Raw genomic sequence first — 15,417 nt, 5'->3', positions numbered from 1 at the left:
GCATGAGCAAGGAGCAATGCAGGAGGAAGTGCTTTCCCCACAGCATGCTGGGGGCCCGTGCGGTGTGGCCACGGGGGCCGTGGCTCGGGCTGGGGTCCCAGGAGAGACGCCCCGTCTTTCCCCTTCTTTGGCTCCTCCTGAAGAAGGGCAGTGATGGGCTCAGGGTGGTACAAGGTGTGGTCTACTTGCCTGTGGGGTCTATCCCTCCCCCACGCATCATCCGTCCCCCACCTCCCCAGACACTCCTATCCTCCATGTCCTGCCATCTTGGTTTGCCCTACTTGCCTCTGGTAAGCTGGCTCTGGAACATTTTGCTTGCTACTGACCTGGAATCCCAACGGAGATGGGGACCTCTCTCAGCACCCCCTGTGTCTTCCCACCTGCACAACGGAGGGGACAATGATCCTGGCTCCATCACCCATCTCATGATGCCTCGGCTCCAATCACGCACACTCTCTTCCTGCCTGGGCCTGGCTGTGCCTGGTTGCCCTTTCACCTCACCCTTCTTGGGTGCAGTGCCCGTGGCTTCAAGAGCTTTTCTGAGCTGTCCACCCAGGCACCTGCCCCAGTTAACAAAGGCTGGCATCTTGTCTGAGAGCCACTCGACTGATCACAGTATGTGGACAGCCTCTGGCTGATGCCCTTGGCCTGAGACTGATGGGTCACAGGCAAAGTAAAGCCACAGAAACAAGCACATTTCTGGGGGTCTAGTTTAAAGTTGGTGAGTTACAGCACAGTGTAAGGTTGAGGGCTGGTTTCCAGTCTCAGGCAGCACCCTCAACCAGAGTCACCAGGAGTAGGACTGGGGATGGTTGGCTCACCATAGAGCCTTTCTTCCTTCTGGAAAAATGGCGCTTAGCATGCCTTCTGCTGAGGTGTGGAGGCCATCCCAAGGGTGGAAGGTTGTCATGTGGCTAATGTGGACTGGACTGAAATGGAGGCTTGAGACCCTCCCAGGGTGTGTCAACGAGGCTTGAAGACCAGGCCTCGCCTGGCTCACGCCTGCCTGCCCGGCTCCTCCCGTCCACGGCTCCTGTAGGACCTTCTCCTACTGCTGGGAGAAGCTGCAACGAGCAGGGAACACGCACCACCTCTTCCCCTCACGCTCATGGCAGAGCTACCTAAGGGGTCTGGTCTCTCTGGAGATGGGAGACAGGTACCCCCTGTTCCCCAGTACCAACCTGACACCCCAGCCCTGAAGTGTCCATAAACCAGGGCTCTATAAACTCATCTAACAAACAGGGTGAACAGATAGACAGCAGTCATGGCACAGAGAATGTCACTGACGTCTGATTTAGGATGACGATGATGGAGCTTTGTCCTTTCTGTCCCTTCAGACTCATAGCCCGTGGAGAAGCTGATCCATTCACCAATGGCAAGTCACAGAAAGGAGAAAGGGCGGAAAGTCCATCCTTGCAGAGTGATGCTCCTGCTGTCTGTCAGGGAAGCCCTGTTGGTAATGAGCTCCAGTCAACTGCACAGAGACACCCAAGACACCCCCATCACACCCTCCCCAAACCACCTCTTCCTTTAAGACGTCCCTCTTACTCTCCCGCCAGACCACAGCTCTCCAACCACACACTCGGCTAAAGGGGAAGGCAAGTGGACCAGAGACTGGGGACACACAGTAGTCCCTTTGAAGCCAGCACTGGCCACAACCAACCAACAGTACTTGGCTCTCTCTGGACCTTCCCTCCACAAGCACATTTCTTCCAAGAAAGCTGCCTCCACTCCCGAGCACCGAGTGCCCCGCCAGGCTAGCAGTTCAAACCAAAGAGATGAGGAAATCATCGCTTGTAGTTAATTCTCAACTACGTAGACAAACTGCTATACATATTTATGATGGGAAATTTCATTATTTAAAAATTCTGCTCTAAATTTCCAGCGAACTCCATGAAGAATGCCTGCTGAACAGGTTGCAAATTAAGAACAATTATTTTTCTCTTCTGCATTTGAATATAACTTACAGCTAAAGTCATTTAAAGGGGTTAACATCAACCTTAATTAAATATTAAAGTGTGCCTGTACCTGCTGCTATTGTTGCCCCTTCGAATAAGATATAACCTATTTTTGACAAGTTTTCATCTTTCTCTGTGGAAGACGCTACATGAAACCAAATCAGTGGCAAAGAGGAGAGTAATGAATAATCTATTTCATATTCCAACAGTACCTAGAGCTCGGAGTGGAAAAATATTCAGTCAGATGATGGCAAGAAGCTGCTAGGGTACCACATGACACAGCTAATGTTTAAATAATAATAATAAAAAAAAGCGATAAACAAATCATTAGCCCTTAACAGTTGTTTAATGCAATTTGTTAATGAACGTAATGGTGGGGACTAATAATGAAAGAAAATAAAAACGTCTAAACAGGCGCCAAGTTGCTGGCGATGCGCAATTATTTCCTTGTCAAGTTTTTATGATTTAATGAGCCCCTCTGGGACTGACGGCTGTCAGTCAGTCGTGACTTTTTGACACCATTACAACTTCAAATACAGCAGCAGGCAGGCTGTTTTCCTCGGATTTGAAATACTGAAATGATCTGACAGTTTTAAAGAAAAGATGTGCAAAAAAAAAAAAAAAAAGGAGAAAGAGAGGGAGAGAAAGACAGTTGCTTTTTCCTTTCTTCCTTTTTTTTTCCCCCTTCCCTTCTTCTATGGGTTGATAATCTCTGGATGCTGTTTGGTAATGAAAACCCAATCACTGAGGTCATTATCTGATGAGGTTTTTGGAACAGGCAGGCTTTTTTCCCCTTTATTTCTTCACTTAATGATAGCCCTCAATGGGCTTGCCCCGCATGGGATGGCCAGAGCCGCACAATTTTGTTCACCATTAATTTCAGCCTTTGAAGCTCAGGGCTCAGAAGCAGTAGCAAAGCAAACCCCCCACCAAGCTGGTTCCAAAATAAGACAATCCAGCCTGCCTTAAACAGAATAGCAAATGGCCTCCCAGCCCAGGCCTGGCAGCTGACGTCAAGCCCACTGCATTTGCAGGCATTCGCCTGCAACACGGAACATTTAAAACTCTTTACAACTTAAGAGACTTTAATTAAACTGCTTTCGATTCTGGAGCAGGGTAGCAGCCCCTTTATTTATTCTCTCAGGGAAAACTATTTAGTCTGCATGAATTTTATATGGCAAGGGCATCCTTCTCTTCTTCCTCCACGTCTTCATCTTCATCTCCCCACCCCCCACAAACATCATTTTTAACAAGGGCTCCCAACTTGAGAAACATTCATCAGTCGGAATCTACATATTAAGTACCTAGGACCTCTCCCGGATCTGTTTCACAGCCTCCTTCAAATCTGTGGACTTCCTTCCTTCCTTCCTTCCCCAGAGCAGCAGGGAAGGAGAGAGAACAACCGGCCTGTCTGGGGGCTCCTCGGAGTCATTTCTGCAGCAGCCAGGAGGGCCAGGAAGGAGTTCGGGGACCCTCAGACCAGCTCCCTCGAAAAGTGCTCACTCCCTTGGTCTGGGTTGTTGCTCGCAGGTGGTTTGATAGAGTTGTTAGGCCAAGGGTTATCTGTTCATATGCTTCCCACTCCCAAGGTTGAACTGGGGTGAAATCACAGGCTAGAGCTGATAAAGACATAGAACTTGGAACAAAAAGCTATTGAGAGGTGAGGTGAGCCATAGCTCCTTTCTCATTTCACCTACTTCAACAGGCACGCGAGGTTTTAGTGAAATATTCAGGAGCCAGCGAGTTTAGAAGACATATCCTTGCTCGCTAGGTGGCCTTGGGAAGGGTCTGCTGAGCGGCAGACGGAAGTGTAGCTCGCTAGCTGCTCCACACTCCAGCTCAGATCAACAGTTTCGAAGGAAGCCACCAGAGGGGTTGATATAATACTTCACGACTATTAGTGTGTCAGAATAAAAAGGGGGTCGTTTGTTTGTTTCCTTGCTTTCTAATGGTTTCTTAGATGTGTTTAGCACGTACAGAATTCCGTTATCAGAATACAAGATTCTCGGCCGAGATGGATCCCTTCTGCTGACGGGCAAATTAGCATATAGCTTCCCGCTCCTCCACTGTCCTACTTCGCGCGGCCAAAATCCCACACCATCCTTCCGAAGTCGAGACTGCAGCTCTATTTACACAATACTAAATGATTTATCTGAACACACGCAGGCCCTCGCCTGTTTCGATAAGTACAATTTCTCTGGTGGATTTTGCATTCTGCATTTCCTCTCGAAACCGTAATGGTTTGCTTTTGAGTTGGGAAAAAATATCAAGTGCTGTATCCAGGTAATCTTGCTCCATGGGCACAGGTGGTTAGCATTTTTGATGACGAGAACAGGTTTGCTTTTCAAGGATTCAAAGCTGCTCATTATATTCAAAAGCTAGTACAGACCAGTAAATGCCTATGAGGTCTTAAGAAAAACACATTTTGCTTTATGACTAGGGGCAAAATGGCCTCAGCTTGGGCAACTTTTAAGCCTGATCACAAATGAACTCATTTTGAATGCGATTCCTGGGTACCTCACACAGAAAGAAATGCAAAAAAAAAAAAAAAAAAATCACAAAGCATGTTAGAGGTTTGAATACATAGTAAATGCAGGAAGGCATTGCTAACAATTGCTAGTAAAAAAAAAATCCAAGCTGTTCCTTTTGTAGCAATTTGCAATCTCTTATTCTTTTAAAGGAGGTTAGTGAACATTTTCCGTAAAGTTTATTTCTAGTGGATCATCCTAAAGGGCTCGCCCATATTTATAATCACATTTGAAATTTCACACTGATGGAGTCATGTTCTTGCTCTTACTGAAATATTCATGTTCTCTTTACATACTGGAATGGATGTGGAGAGAACCTTGTCAGACCTTTTGCATGTATGAGGGCTGCTTTTGGCAGTGCAAATATTAAAACCGAAAGGATACAGAGATGCTTACACAGGTCAGGAAAGACGAGGTCACAATTAAATACCGTGCCAGGGCTCCTCCCTCTGCCAGGAAGTTCTGGGGAGTATGGGATTTGGGGAAGGCCAGGAAATATTCTTGTAGCCCATAATCAAAGTTGTGAAAAGTGAATATTGGGCAGGCTTAGCAGAAATAGTCTCAGGTTAAATAGAAATGATGCAATAGAAACACAGGGAAAGTGCAAAGTCAGTTTTCCATACAGCTGACATTAAATACCCACCTTTACAATGAAAGTGCTCAGGCAGGTTGACTATAGTCCTTACGGCTGGGTAGCAGCAAGGCTGGTTTGCTGGGGTAGGTCACTGGCTCCGGCCCCTGCTTTCCTCTGCATTTTTATCCTCGACATCACAGGAGGGCTTTTCGGTGACAAGTGGCATGTGACAAATAGATGCTCCTGTGACTGACTCATCACACCCTCTCCCAAACCATGACCCCTGACATGTCTACAGGGCAAGGAAGAATGTCACCAAGGCTATTTTGGTCAACTGGTGCAAATTACCAAAAGGCAAATAAACATTCACCTTCCCCTATAAAAAAAACAAATCTGGGTGAAGACAAACCTAGAAAAGGAAACCAGCCCACATGCAAACAGAAACAGAAAATATTTTTACACTCTTTGCACTTCAGCTGAACAGTGGTGAGGGAGAGACAGGGTCACCCGGGGCCTGTCAGCGCAAAAGAATGATTCATGTGACCATTTTGTCTTAATTACTCCGAACAAGCCGCCGTTGCTGTTTATCAGGGGACAGCAGATACATCAGTGTCTTCGGACAGAGAAAGTGATTGCCGTCAGGATGGTGATGACCACGATGATCCCGAGGATGACGAGCAGGATGCGGTTCTGGATGATTCTAGAAGAGAGCAAAGGGAAGAAACCCACACAGGTAAACGGAGGCATCCGGAGGAAGATCATCCAAGGCCAAGGTGGCTACTCAAACGGCAGCTTTGAAGGTGGGGGTGGGGAGTGGGTGGGGAGCCGTGTGTGCATGTGTGTGCTTTGCGTGTGTGCATGTGTGTGCGTGTGTGCCTGTGTGTCTGTGTGAGGTCACGCAGCTTTTTGGTTCTACAAACGATCCACGAGGAGATGAACGAGTCCACAGTGGCTGTCACGCTGCCCACTCTCCGAGAAACGCTCACCACAAAGCTAAGGTGAATCAAATGGCTTTCCGGGCTCGGAATACCATGTAGTCTCTTTAAGTGATCAAGGGCCCCTTGCGAGCTTCTCTTTTTAATTTAAAAGGTGAGACATTTTTTTTTTTTTTGCAGTGTTTCCTGTTAAAGTAAAAGTCTCCAAGGAAACATATGTCAGGAAGGTACTTACCTGTACAAAAATACCGGGGAAAAGTAAAAGAGAGATTTTGGAAGAAAAGGACGGGATTAAGAAGCAAGTGTCAAACGTGCTGCTTAGGCTGTGAAACCGTCATCTGTCACTGTGGCTCACGCTCCGTTACACCAGGAGGAAACGTTACATTTGCTCCATAGTGGAAAAAGACGGAAATGAGGACTAATACAAAGCACTACTCGACGTGCCTGTTGTGCGTTTGCTGGTGGGCCCTCAGCTCTAGGGACTCGAGCCCCCCTGGGTTCTGGCTCTGCTGAATGCTGATGGGGAACCGAGAACGCGAGTAGAGACACATGTTCCCAGATGCCTGCAGAGAGCTTCTGATGAGGTTGTTTCATAATTTGTCACCTCATTCGGAGAAAAGAGGTCGAACATCAGAATGCTTTGTTGAGACTTTCAAAGGGAACCCAGGTCACACAGCCTTGCCCACGCTCGCTGTCAAAGAGCCACACAGAAATAGAGACACAGGGTGGTTGGCAGTCTAGCCGGATATCCAACCAGCTTAAAATCCCACGGCAGATCCCATCCGACCCTGCTCCAAATATCAAGCAGAACAAGGTCTGCTGCCTTATTCTAGACACTGAACAGGGGACAGGGGGCTTCCACAGGGAAGCAGCTGGGTGGGATTTAGCCAGGCCCCCAATTTAATAGAGACCCCACCCTCCTACTGTGTATCGTCACTGAAAAACCTTTGCAGGGTATTTGCGGCCTTTTCTGGCTTCTAGATGAGCTCATTCCTTGGAAGGAGGACAACATCACGTTGCAGTTCCAGTCCGATTCCTCCGCACCCATCCCCTTCTCCAAACCTAACGGATGAATGGAAACTGTCACATCAGACCAACCCACTCCCTTGTGGCCCCCTAAAAGGACGAGCTCCCTTTCCTCCTGACAGGTTACAAAATGATCACATTTGCTGACACGTCTTCCGCAAAACTGCTTTAGTGCCTGTGTCCACTTTCGTCGCAGGAGATGAATGGGCCGCTTTGTCCTCATTTATCACGCGAGGCTCAGCTAAGATCTGTCTCGTTTGTTTCTTCCCTTCCCCACTGGAAAGTCTGTGCCCCAACATTAATTCTTCTGTGATGACAGCTAATTCAGACTTAACAGGCCATATTTACTCAGGAGGCAGAAGATTCTCTGTCCCTCGAAGAAATAAATAAAAAACAGGACTTTGCAGCTTATGAAAGTGAGGCTAATTCTGAACACTGCTCGGTACTACTCGGTGGCTCCGTTTAAAACCCAAATTGATTTTTTCCCCCTTTTCTCTGGAAGGGACAGAAGTCTTCAGAATAGTCCCTACACATCCTATTTTCCCAAGTCACTGTCAAAATCTCTATTTACCACAGTCACCCGCATCCGACTTGCAAAGGAAATCAGCAAAATTGAAACTCAGCAGTGAAACAGATTAAAAGCATGAAAACTCTTTAAAATTCTGCCTTAAGTAATCTACAGTAGTGTGTCTCTTGTACAGCTTGGTTGACAACCATTTTATTTGTGGGTTGAGGGCCCCAAGGCATCCATGATGCTAATTTATAAAGGATTAAACCGTGGGGGTTACTTGTTCAATCTGAGGCATGGTTAGAAAAGTGAAAACACAGGAATCCCTAAATCCTCAGTTCTTCCCTGGCCCTTCCTAACTGGGCTTCGCCCGCTCCTTGGTGTATTCTCAGGGCCTGGTGGCTTCCTCCTGTCCTCCTCTTCTGACCCTTCAGTGCACCCACCAGTGTGGACCAGGACCACGCAGAACTCACCCTAGCACACGGCACGGCTGCAAGCCTACAGGTTCTCAAAGAAAACTGTCCAAAGAATGATAATGGAAGAACGCAGCCCCCGCTAATTCTAACATTTCATTCAGGAAATCATTCCATTCAGGAGGTCTGCATGGAAAAGGCTGAAGTTATAAGTTGAAACAAGCCCCCCAGACAAGGAACTTCATAGCCTTATGCCTTCTGAGAGCACTACTGGGTCTTCTCCCCGTAGCCAGGAGGACTAGCCAGGGAACTGAGGCGTGTGCTGGGGGAGTTCAGCAGGACAGGGCATTTGCTTTCAAACCAAAGGCTGGCAGATGTTCGGGAGGAAGAGTAGAGAGGCGGGGGCAAAAAAACAGTTGAAACAGAGAGAGCTTGACTGGCTAGGCCGTCATCCCAGCTTTAGACCTCAGAGGAGCTGTGCAAATGTAGCTCCTCTCAGGACTGGAACAGTGAGCTAGCAGGGTGTTTGCGTGGATAGGACTGAGCCAGCTTGGAAGGGGGACACACGGGCTGGCATTGGTGGGCCCCATCTGTGAAGAAACCTAGACACAGGCTCAGCCAGGGCCTGCCGCCCGCATTGCTATAGGCAAAGCAGAAAGGAACTCGGGGTTCTGAGAGGATCGGAGAAACAAGCCAGGCAGAGGGGTCCCCAGCTAGCCAGCCGAGAAGGAACTTTGGGGGAAACCCAAAGTAACTTCCTGCTAACTTTGGGCAAGGGGGGCTTTATCTTCAACTAGGTCTGCAGCAAGCAGTCTTAATCTCCCTTTTGAAAATGCAAAGTGTGTTTACCCAGTAAATAATTTAAGAAAGAATATACACTTGAAAGAAGACATCCATTGAAACAGCCAGGCTAAATTGCCTCCAGGCAAAAACTTGTGCATTTGCATGCTGCATTCTATTAAGGGAGCGCACTGTGGCTTTAAAAGAATGCAGAGCCAAAATAAAAGGAATGTGGGCCCGAAACATCAAGGATTCTCCAAGTTTACATTATGAATCACAGTGCTGTTGATACAAGATGAATTAACCATTTACTTTGAGGCTGAACTCACAAAGTACTATTGAAAGTACTGATCCCCATGTGGAACCCAGGGAGCGGTTAATCTTTCCATTGCCGGTCCCCTCCCCGCCTCTCCCGCGTGTGGCAGCCAGAATCACAGAAAGCTGGTTCCAGTGAGGGAGGCAGGCGCGGCACCTGGCACAGTTCTCTGCTCTTGCTTGAAGAGCCCGGAATTCCACTGGTGCAGGCGTTACCGGTGTTCTCCAACACCCAGTTCTCCTCTACTTCTAGACACAGATTGCTCTTACTTGTCCCTTGGTGTTAGGTGTGGCCCTGGGACTTGCTGTGGCTAAAGAAATGTGAGCAAAAGTGCTGGATGTCACGTCCAGGTGGAAGCATCTAACTTTCAGTGCGTGGCTCTCCAGGTGACTTCTCTGCTGTTCTGATTTAGGGAGCTGTATGTTATGGGAAGGTTGAAACTCCTTCTGCCTGGATCCCTGAGTCATCACATGGAGGCCACTGCCCTGGAGACTCACCTGGACTCACCTGGACTTGTACTAAGCCAATGAGATGTGGGGGCTGTTTGTTACTGCAGCACATCATAACATGTATCCTGAGTGCTACCCCACTGCCCCGCTCTTCAGACAAGGCGAGGTGTCTGGCCAAGCCAAGGGAGGCTCTGGTTTAATCTATTACAGAAGCCAAACTATGATGCGGGCTGATGAGATTTTTTTTTTCCTTGAAGCATAGGTTTTTGCTTCTTTGTTTGCAGAAGTTGGGATCCTTTTCCGTCCACTTGATCATAACACTCTTCACTGAAGAATCAGGAACTTTCTCTGGCTAAAACCAATGCTACTGAGCGTTGATAAGCGATGATACCATACATGAAGCTTCACCAAGCCCAGCTAGGCACTCTGCTTTCTGGTATAGCAGACGTACGTTGGCTGCATTCATTTCTCCATTCCAAACATGTGATGCTACCTCTAACTCCAGGGGGAGAGCTGTGACCTAGGCTAATACAGTCATCGCATTCCACGCCCCTGGCCAAGGAGACTGGACAAAGAGTAGGCTGGTGACTTAAGCCAATCCAACAGAATGAATCTCAGCACCTTTGCTTGGAATGCTGGGTCACCTGGAGTTTGGTGTGTGGATGTTCGACTGGACCTGCCGCAGTCCTTTTGTCTCCATGAGGGAAGCCAGCCTAAGAAAGACGCTGACCTACAGAGGGCAGAGCAATGGAACCCCAGTCCTGGAGGCATGGTGAACCTCTATATCAAGCCACCCTTCCCTTGGACTTTGACTTATATGAGAAAATACATTGACTTTATTTTTCAAGTCAGTTTGAATTGGGTCTTCTATTATTTACGATCAAAAGCACTTTTAGGCTGAGTCATCCTGATTCCAGCACAAAGTTTTTGATCCACAGCCTACGCATATTTTCCCCTTCTCCTCTGAGAAAAATCTCCGTGCCATGGGCCTCTCTCACTCCTTACTTCCCTGGGCATCTCTCATCACTACACTTACGACATGGTTTTATGATTTTTGGTTTCCTCGCAGTATTCCCCAGTAAGAAAGGGACCCTCTGCAGCCTGAGTCTCCTCTGTCTTTTGTATACCTAGTGTCTAACATACAGCTTGGCATAGATGTTCTCAGAAAAAAATGCCTGTTGAATGAAGAAACGAGACACTCTGCCTGCAGGTGCTCATCCGAAGGCTCACGGAGGGAGTGCTCTCCTGGTTTCCAAGGCTGCTTGTAGACAAGCACGGCTTTAGGATTTAGCTATTAGCCACCTGCCCATTAAGGATGCCAGCAGAGTCCCAACTCTTTGACAAGCCTGCATTCATTAGCTCGAGAGTGCATGACACTTTACAGGTTCAGAGCCACGTCCTGTACCTGCCTTCCTGCCTGGCCAACCAGCCCTGAATAATGATGCCCCACCTTTGGGGTCTGACAGGACAGTAACAATTAGCAGCCGTGAGAGCACGGGGTAAACTCTGGGCAAAGGAGCCCATATGCGCTTCTCTCTGGGCACTTCCCAAAACAAAGGTCAAGGGAAAGCTCTCCAAGTTCTATCCCCAATGCGACGTTAGTATTCACCAGAAAGAAATGAAAACAGGAGTAGGGGAAATAGTTAATTGTCATTAGCCTCAAATACTGACTCCAATTTGAAGCATTACCGTGAGAGCTGGGTACATGGCTACCTCTGAGCTAGAGCTGTGCGGTTTTCATGCCGCCTACTAATGCACGTTCAGCACCTTCCGTGTGCTACGTCTCTGGGAGGATGATGTCCCATCCTGAGAATCTGAGGGGGGCTGACTGCACTCTGATTCTGTGGGTGGACATATGATCCAGGCAGGCCTTGCTGGATACAGTTATCTCTTACATAATCATTCGCTCAGTAATTGGCCTGCCACCCAAGCCAGATAGAGTCCTTTGGGGACTCTTCCTGGAAAATCAAGAAAAAGGTGGTCTCTTTACTGGGATGGACTGTAGGGACAGTGAAAGCCTAGACCTGCTGGGGGCCATTCTCACCACCATGCAGAAGCCTGACTGAAGGAAGCCAACACACACAGATGCACAGAGCCCAGACGTGAAGCAAAAGAGACGTATTCCTGAAGACATTATCTGAGCCCCCGGATCCTGCTGTGGGCCTGAAACCTGAAGAGTCACACTTTAACTTCCCAGTTATAGGGGCCAAACAATTCCCTTTTGATCAGAGCAAGTTTGGTTGGGAATTCTCTCATGTTCCCTCATACTGACTGTGCCGGGTTGAACAGCGTCCCTAAAGTCATGTCCACCTGGAACCTCAGGATGTAACCTTATTTGGAAATAGGGTCTTTGCAGATGTGATTCATTAAGGATCTTCAAATGAAATCAGCCTGGATTTAGGGTGGCCCTAAATCCCATGACTTGTGTTCTTATAAGAAGAGAGGACACAGAGAGACACAGGGAGGAAGGCTAGGTGAGGATGGAGGCAGAGACTGGAATGATGCTGCCACAAGCCAAGGAATGCCTGGGGCCACAGAAGCTGGAAGAGGCAAGGAAGGATTCTTCCCTAGCACCTTGGGAGAGAGTACGGCCCTGCCAACTCCTTAACTTCAGACTCGATTTTCCAGAGCTGTGAGAGAAGAACTTTCTGTTGTTTCAAGCCACGTCGTTTGCGGTACTTTGTTATGGCAGCCCTAGAAATCTAATGCACCAAGTTCTCGGACCCATATGGAGCTTGTCTTGGGCTTCATGGTGACTGTTTTCCATGTGTCCACCTCCTTCCCTATTGCTGCACTGCACATTTACTGTGGCTCTACACAAAGTCCTCCTCCAAAGGAAAGGACAGTCCCAGCCTAGTTCCCTGGAAGCTTTGCATACAGCTGCAGGACTCACGATCTTCAGGAGTTGTTGGTTCTTTCATCTCAGAATAAGAATTTCCATTCGTGAGCAGAGCATGGTCCACAACACTCATCCCACAAAACTCCTACCTCTGGGATAAGACATTTAACATAGGAAAAAACCCAGATGTTACCTCTGGGCCAACCTACCAAGCTATCATCAGCCATTAGCAGCCCACATTTGCTGACATCCCTTTAGGTGTAGTCAGTCATCCGAGAGACCCGAGGGAATGGGACGCAGGACTGATGAGTTCTGACAGGTGGAGAAATGAGCAAACTCTCCAGCAAGGAACGAGGAGCCAGAAGCCAGTACCCGAGCCCTAGCACATCTAGCTTAGGTCCTGAGTGAGCACTAGAGCAGCTATACCCTGTTTCCAAATTTCTACTTAGCTTAACAGGAATCGGCAAACTTTTTCTGTAAAGGGCTGGATGATAAATATACTAGTGGGCTAGAGCTGCCATAACAAAGTACCACAAACTAGGTGGCTTAAACAACAGAGATTTACTGTTTCCCAGTTCTGGAGGCTATAAGTCCCAGGTCAAGGTGTTGGCAGAGTTGGTTTCTTCTGAGAGCTATGAGGGAAAATCTGCTCCATGCCTCTCTCCTAGCGTCTGGTGGCATGGCAGCGATCTTTAGGGTTCCTTGGCTTTAGATGTGTTACCCTAATCTCTACCTTCATCTTGACACGGTGTTCTCCCAGTGTGAGTTCCCGTGTTCAAATTTTCCCTTTTTATAAGGACACCAGACACATTGGATTAGAGGTCCACCCTACTCTAGTATGACCTCATTTTAACTGCTTACATGTGCAAAGACTTTATTTCCAAATAAAGTCACATTCTGAGGTACTAGAGGTTAGTACTTCAGCATATAAATCTTGTCGGGGGAGGGGACACAATTCAACCCATAACAGTAAACATTTTAGGCTTTGTGGATCATACAGTCTGTTGCAACTACTCAACTTTGCCCTGGTAGTGTAAGAGAAGCCACTGACAATATGTAAAAGAATGAGCATGGCTGTGTTCCAATAAAACTTTATTTAAAGACTCTGGAATTTGAATTTTATATAATTTTCACATATCAAAAAAATTCTTTTAAATTTCTTTCAACGTTTCAGAAACATAAAACCATGATTAGCCTGCAGGCCATACAGACACAGGCAGCAGCGGGATCTGGCCCGCTGTCTGTGGTTTGCCCACTCCTGGTCTAAAAGCTGAAAGCCACCGAGGGCACGTCCTGCTCAGGTGAAGAATGCGGTGGTCCTTAGACAATGGACAAGCTGTGCAGACGGGTATGGCAGGTCTGGCCAAGTCCCTCAGGAGAAAAAAGGAAACACAGAGTCCTTGCCCTATAGGAGCTTATGGTGTCACAATGAGCAATTAGTGACAGAAGCCCGACAACAAAGGCCATAATTAGAGTAATGCCAGGGCCGGGACAATTTGTTGTAAGCCCACAATCCTGTATTTACCTGGGGTGACCTAGAGCAAGTCACTCCATGACACTTGGGTTTCAGTTTCTTCCCAAAGAAAATCAGCCAACTCACCAACCACCCCAGGGAGAAGAGGATTAGCTCATTAAAGATTTTAAAACACTTTGAAAAGGTAAAGCCCTTCACATGCGTGCAGTTGGCAAATCATTCTGTAAATGGAGATGCCACTTCAGGAAAGGTGAGAGGCTGCCTGGGAAACTCCCCGTGGCTGGTTGGGAAGGTGGAGGCAGGGTTCCAGGAAGCCGCTGGCTCCCCGAGCCCGCCGGGCTTCTGCTTCCCGCAGGCTGGTATCCACTTGGGCCTCACGCTGACAGCCTCCCCAGCAGGCCCGCGCTTCCTCTCCTTGGTGGTAGCATAAACATCAAAAGGGAAGGGAGAGTGTCCCATTGGCTGGCTCGGGGATACCTTCCCAGCCTGGGAAGGCAGCCAGCAAGTACCTGTCAGAGCCTACTGATAAGTGCGATGGGTTTTGATCAGTGATGTGTAGTACACTGCATTCTACGCTGCCAAACGTGCACATCACATTTCAGCCTAGGCACCATGACCACTGCCGTTCTTAAATATGGACTTGCCAGTGGTGGGGGGGCCTGGAGAGCGTCTTTGCTGGCTACCGACTTTCAGATAGGATCAAGGCAGCACGCTTCAATCAAAGGGCTTGGAAAGAACTCGAAGAGAATTAAATAACCATGCTCTAGAAGGGCAAGGAATACTTAGCCCCTCACAGGTTTGCAGACTGCTAGAGCTGAAAAAGGTCTTCATTCCCTAGTCTAGATTCTTCATTTTATTTTATTTATTCAATTTTTTAGAGATAGAGTCTCACTATGTTGCCCAGGCTGGACCCCAACTCCTGGGTTCAAGAGATCTTCCTGCCTCAGGCTCCTGAGCAACTGGCACTACAGGTATGTGCCACCATGCCTGGCTTAGATTTTTCATTTTAGAGTTGAGGACACTATGGCCCTGAGAGGTAACTGGCCGCAGGCCCACCTGTATCACTGTAACACTCATTCTCATTTGAGTGGCCAGTGCCACTCATGGCATCTGTACATACCAGCAACTTGAACCCCACCAGTGGTCCCCACCTCTTCCTCAGCCCAATCCAATCCAACTTCTCTATAAAATAAAGAGGGAGGGCCCTGGATGATTGAGAAGAGTGGCCCCCAAAATCCAGGCCAAGGCCGAATTGAGAAGAGTAACATTAGAAGGTGCCTTTTACTTTCTTTCTTTCTCTCTCTCTTTTTTTTTTTTTTTTTTGACACAGGGTCTCCCTCTGTCACCCAGGCTGGAGTGCAGTGGTACAATCACAGCTCATTGCAACCTCGAACTCCTGGGCTCAAGCAATCCTCCTGCCTCAGCCTCCCTAGTAGCTGGGACTAGAGGTATATGTCATCATGCCCAGCTAATTTAAAAAAATTTTTTTTTTGTAGAGACAGGGTCTCACTATGTTGCTCAGGCTGGTCTCGAACTCTTGGGCTCAAGCAATCCTCCTGCCTTGGCCTCCCAAAGTGCTGGGAGGACAGGTGTGAGCCACCATGCCTGGCCAGAAGG

The 15,417-nt window shown here is 48.0% G+C and overlaps 1 protein-coding gene across 4 annotated transcripts in view; it reads right to left on the bottom strand.

Moving 5' to 3' along the window:
• Positions 1-2,285: 2,285 nt before the first annotated feature.
• VTI1A (vesicle transport through interaction with t-SNAREs 1A) overlaps positions 2,286-15,417 on the bottom strand; it is a 328,811-nt gene continuing 315,679 nt past the window's right edge. For all 4 annotated transcript variants that reach the window (XM_069459904.1, XM_069459901.1, XM_069459905.1 and 1 more), the window contains one exon: positions 2,286-5,760. Coding sequence is in view for 2 of the 4 variants with exons in the window: in XM_069459901.1 (XP_069316002.1) it covers positions 5,667-5,760 (94 nt within the window). In the remaining 2 variants the exon portion in view is untranslated. The remainder of the gene's footprint in view (positions 5,761-15,417) is intronic.

Source organism: Eulemur rufifrons, chromosome 28 (genome assembly GCF_041146395.1).
Source record: "Eulemur rufifrons isolate Redbay chromosome 28, OSU_ERuf_1, whole genome shotgun sequence".
Classification (NCBI taxonomy): domain Eukaryota; kingdom Metazoa; phylum Chordata; class Mammalia; order Primates; family Lemuridae; genus Eulemur; species Eulemur rufifrons.
The sequence above is the reverse complement of the archived record's forward strand: the minus strand, read 5'-3'. Positions and strand labels throughout refer to the sequence as shown.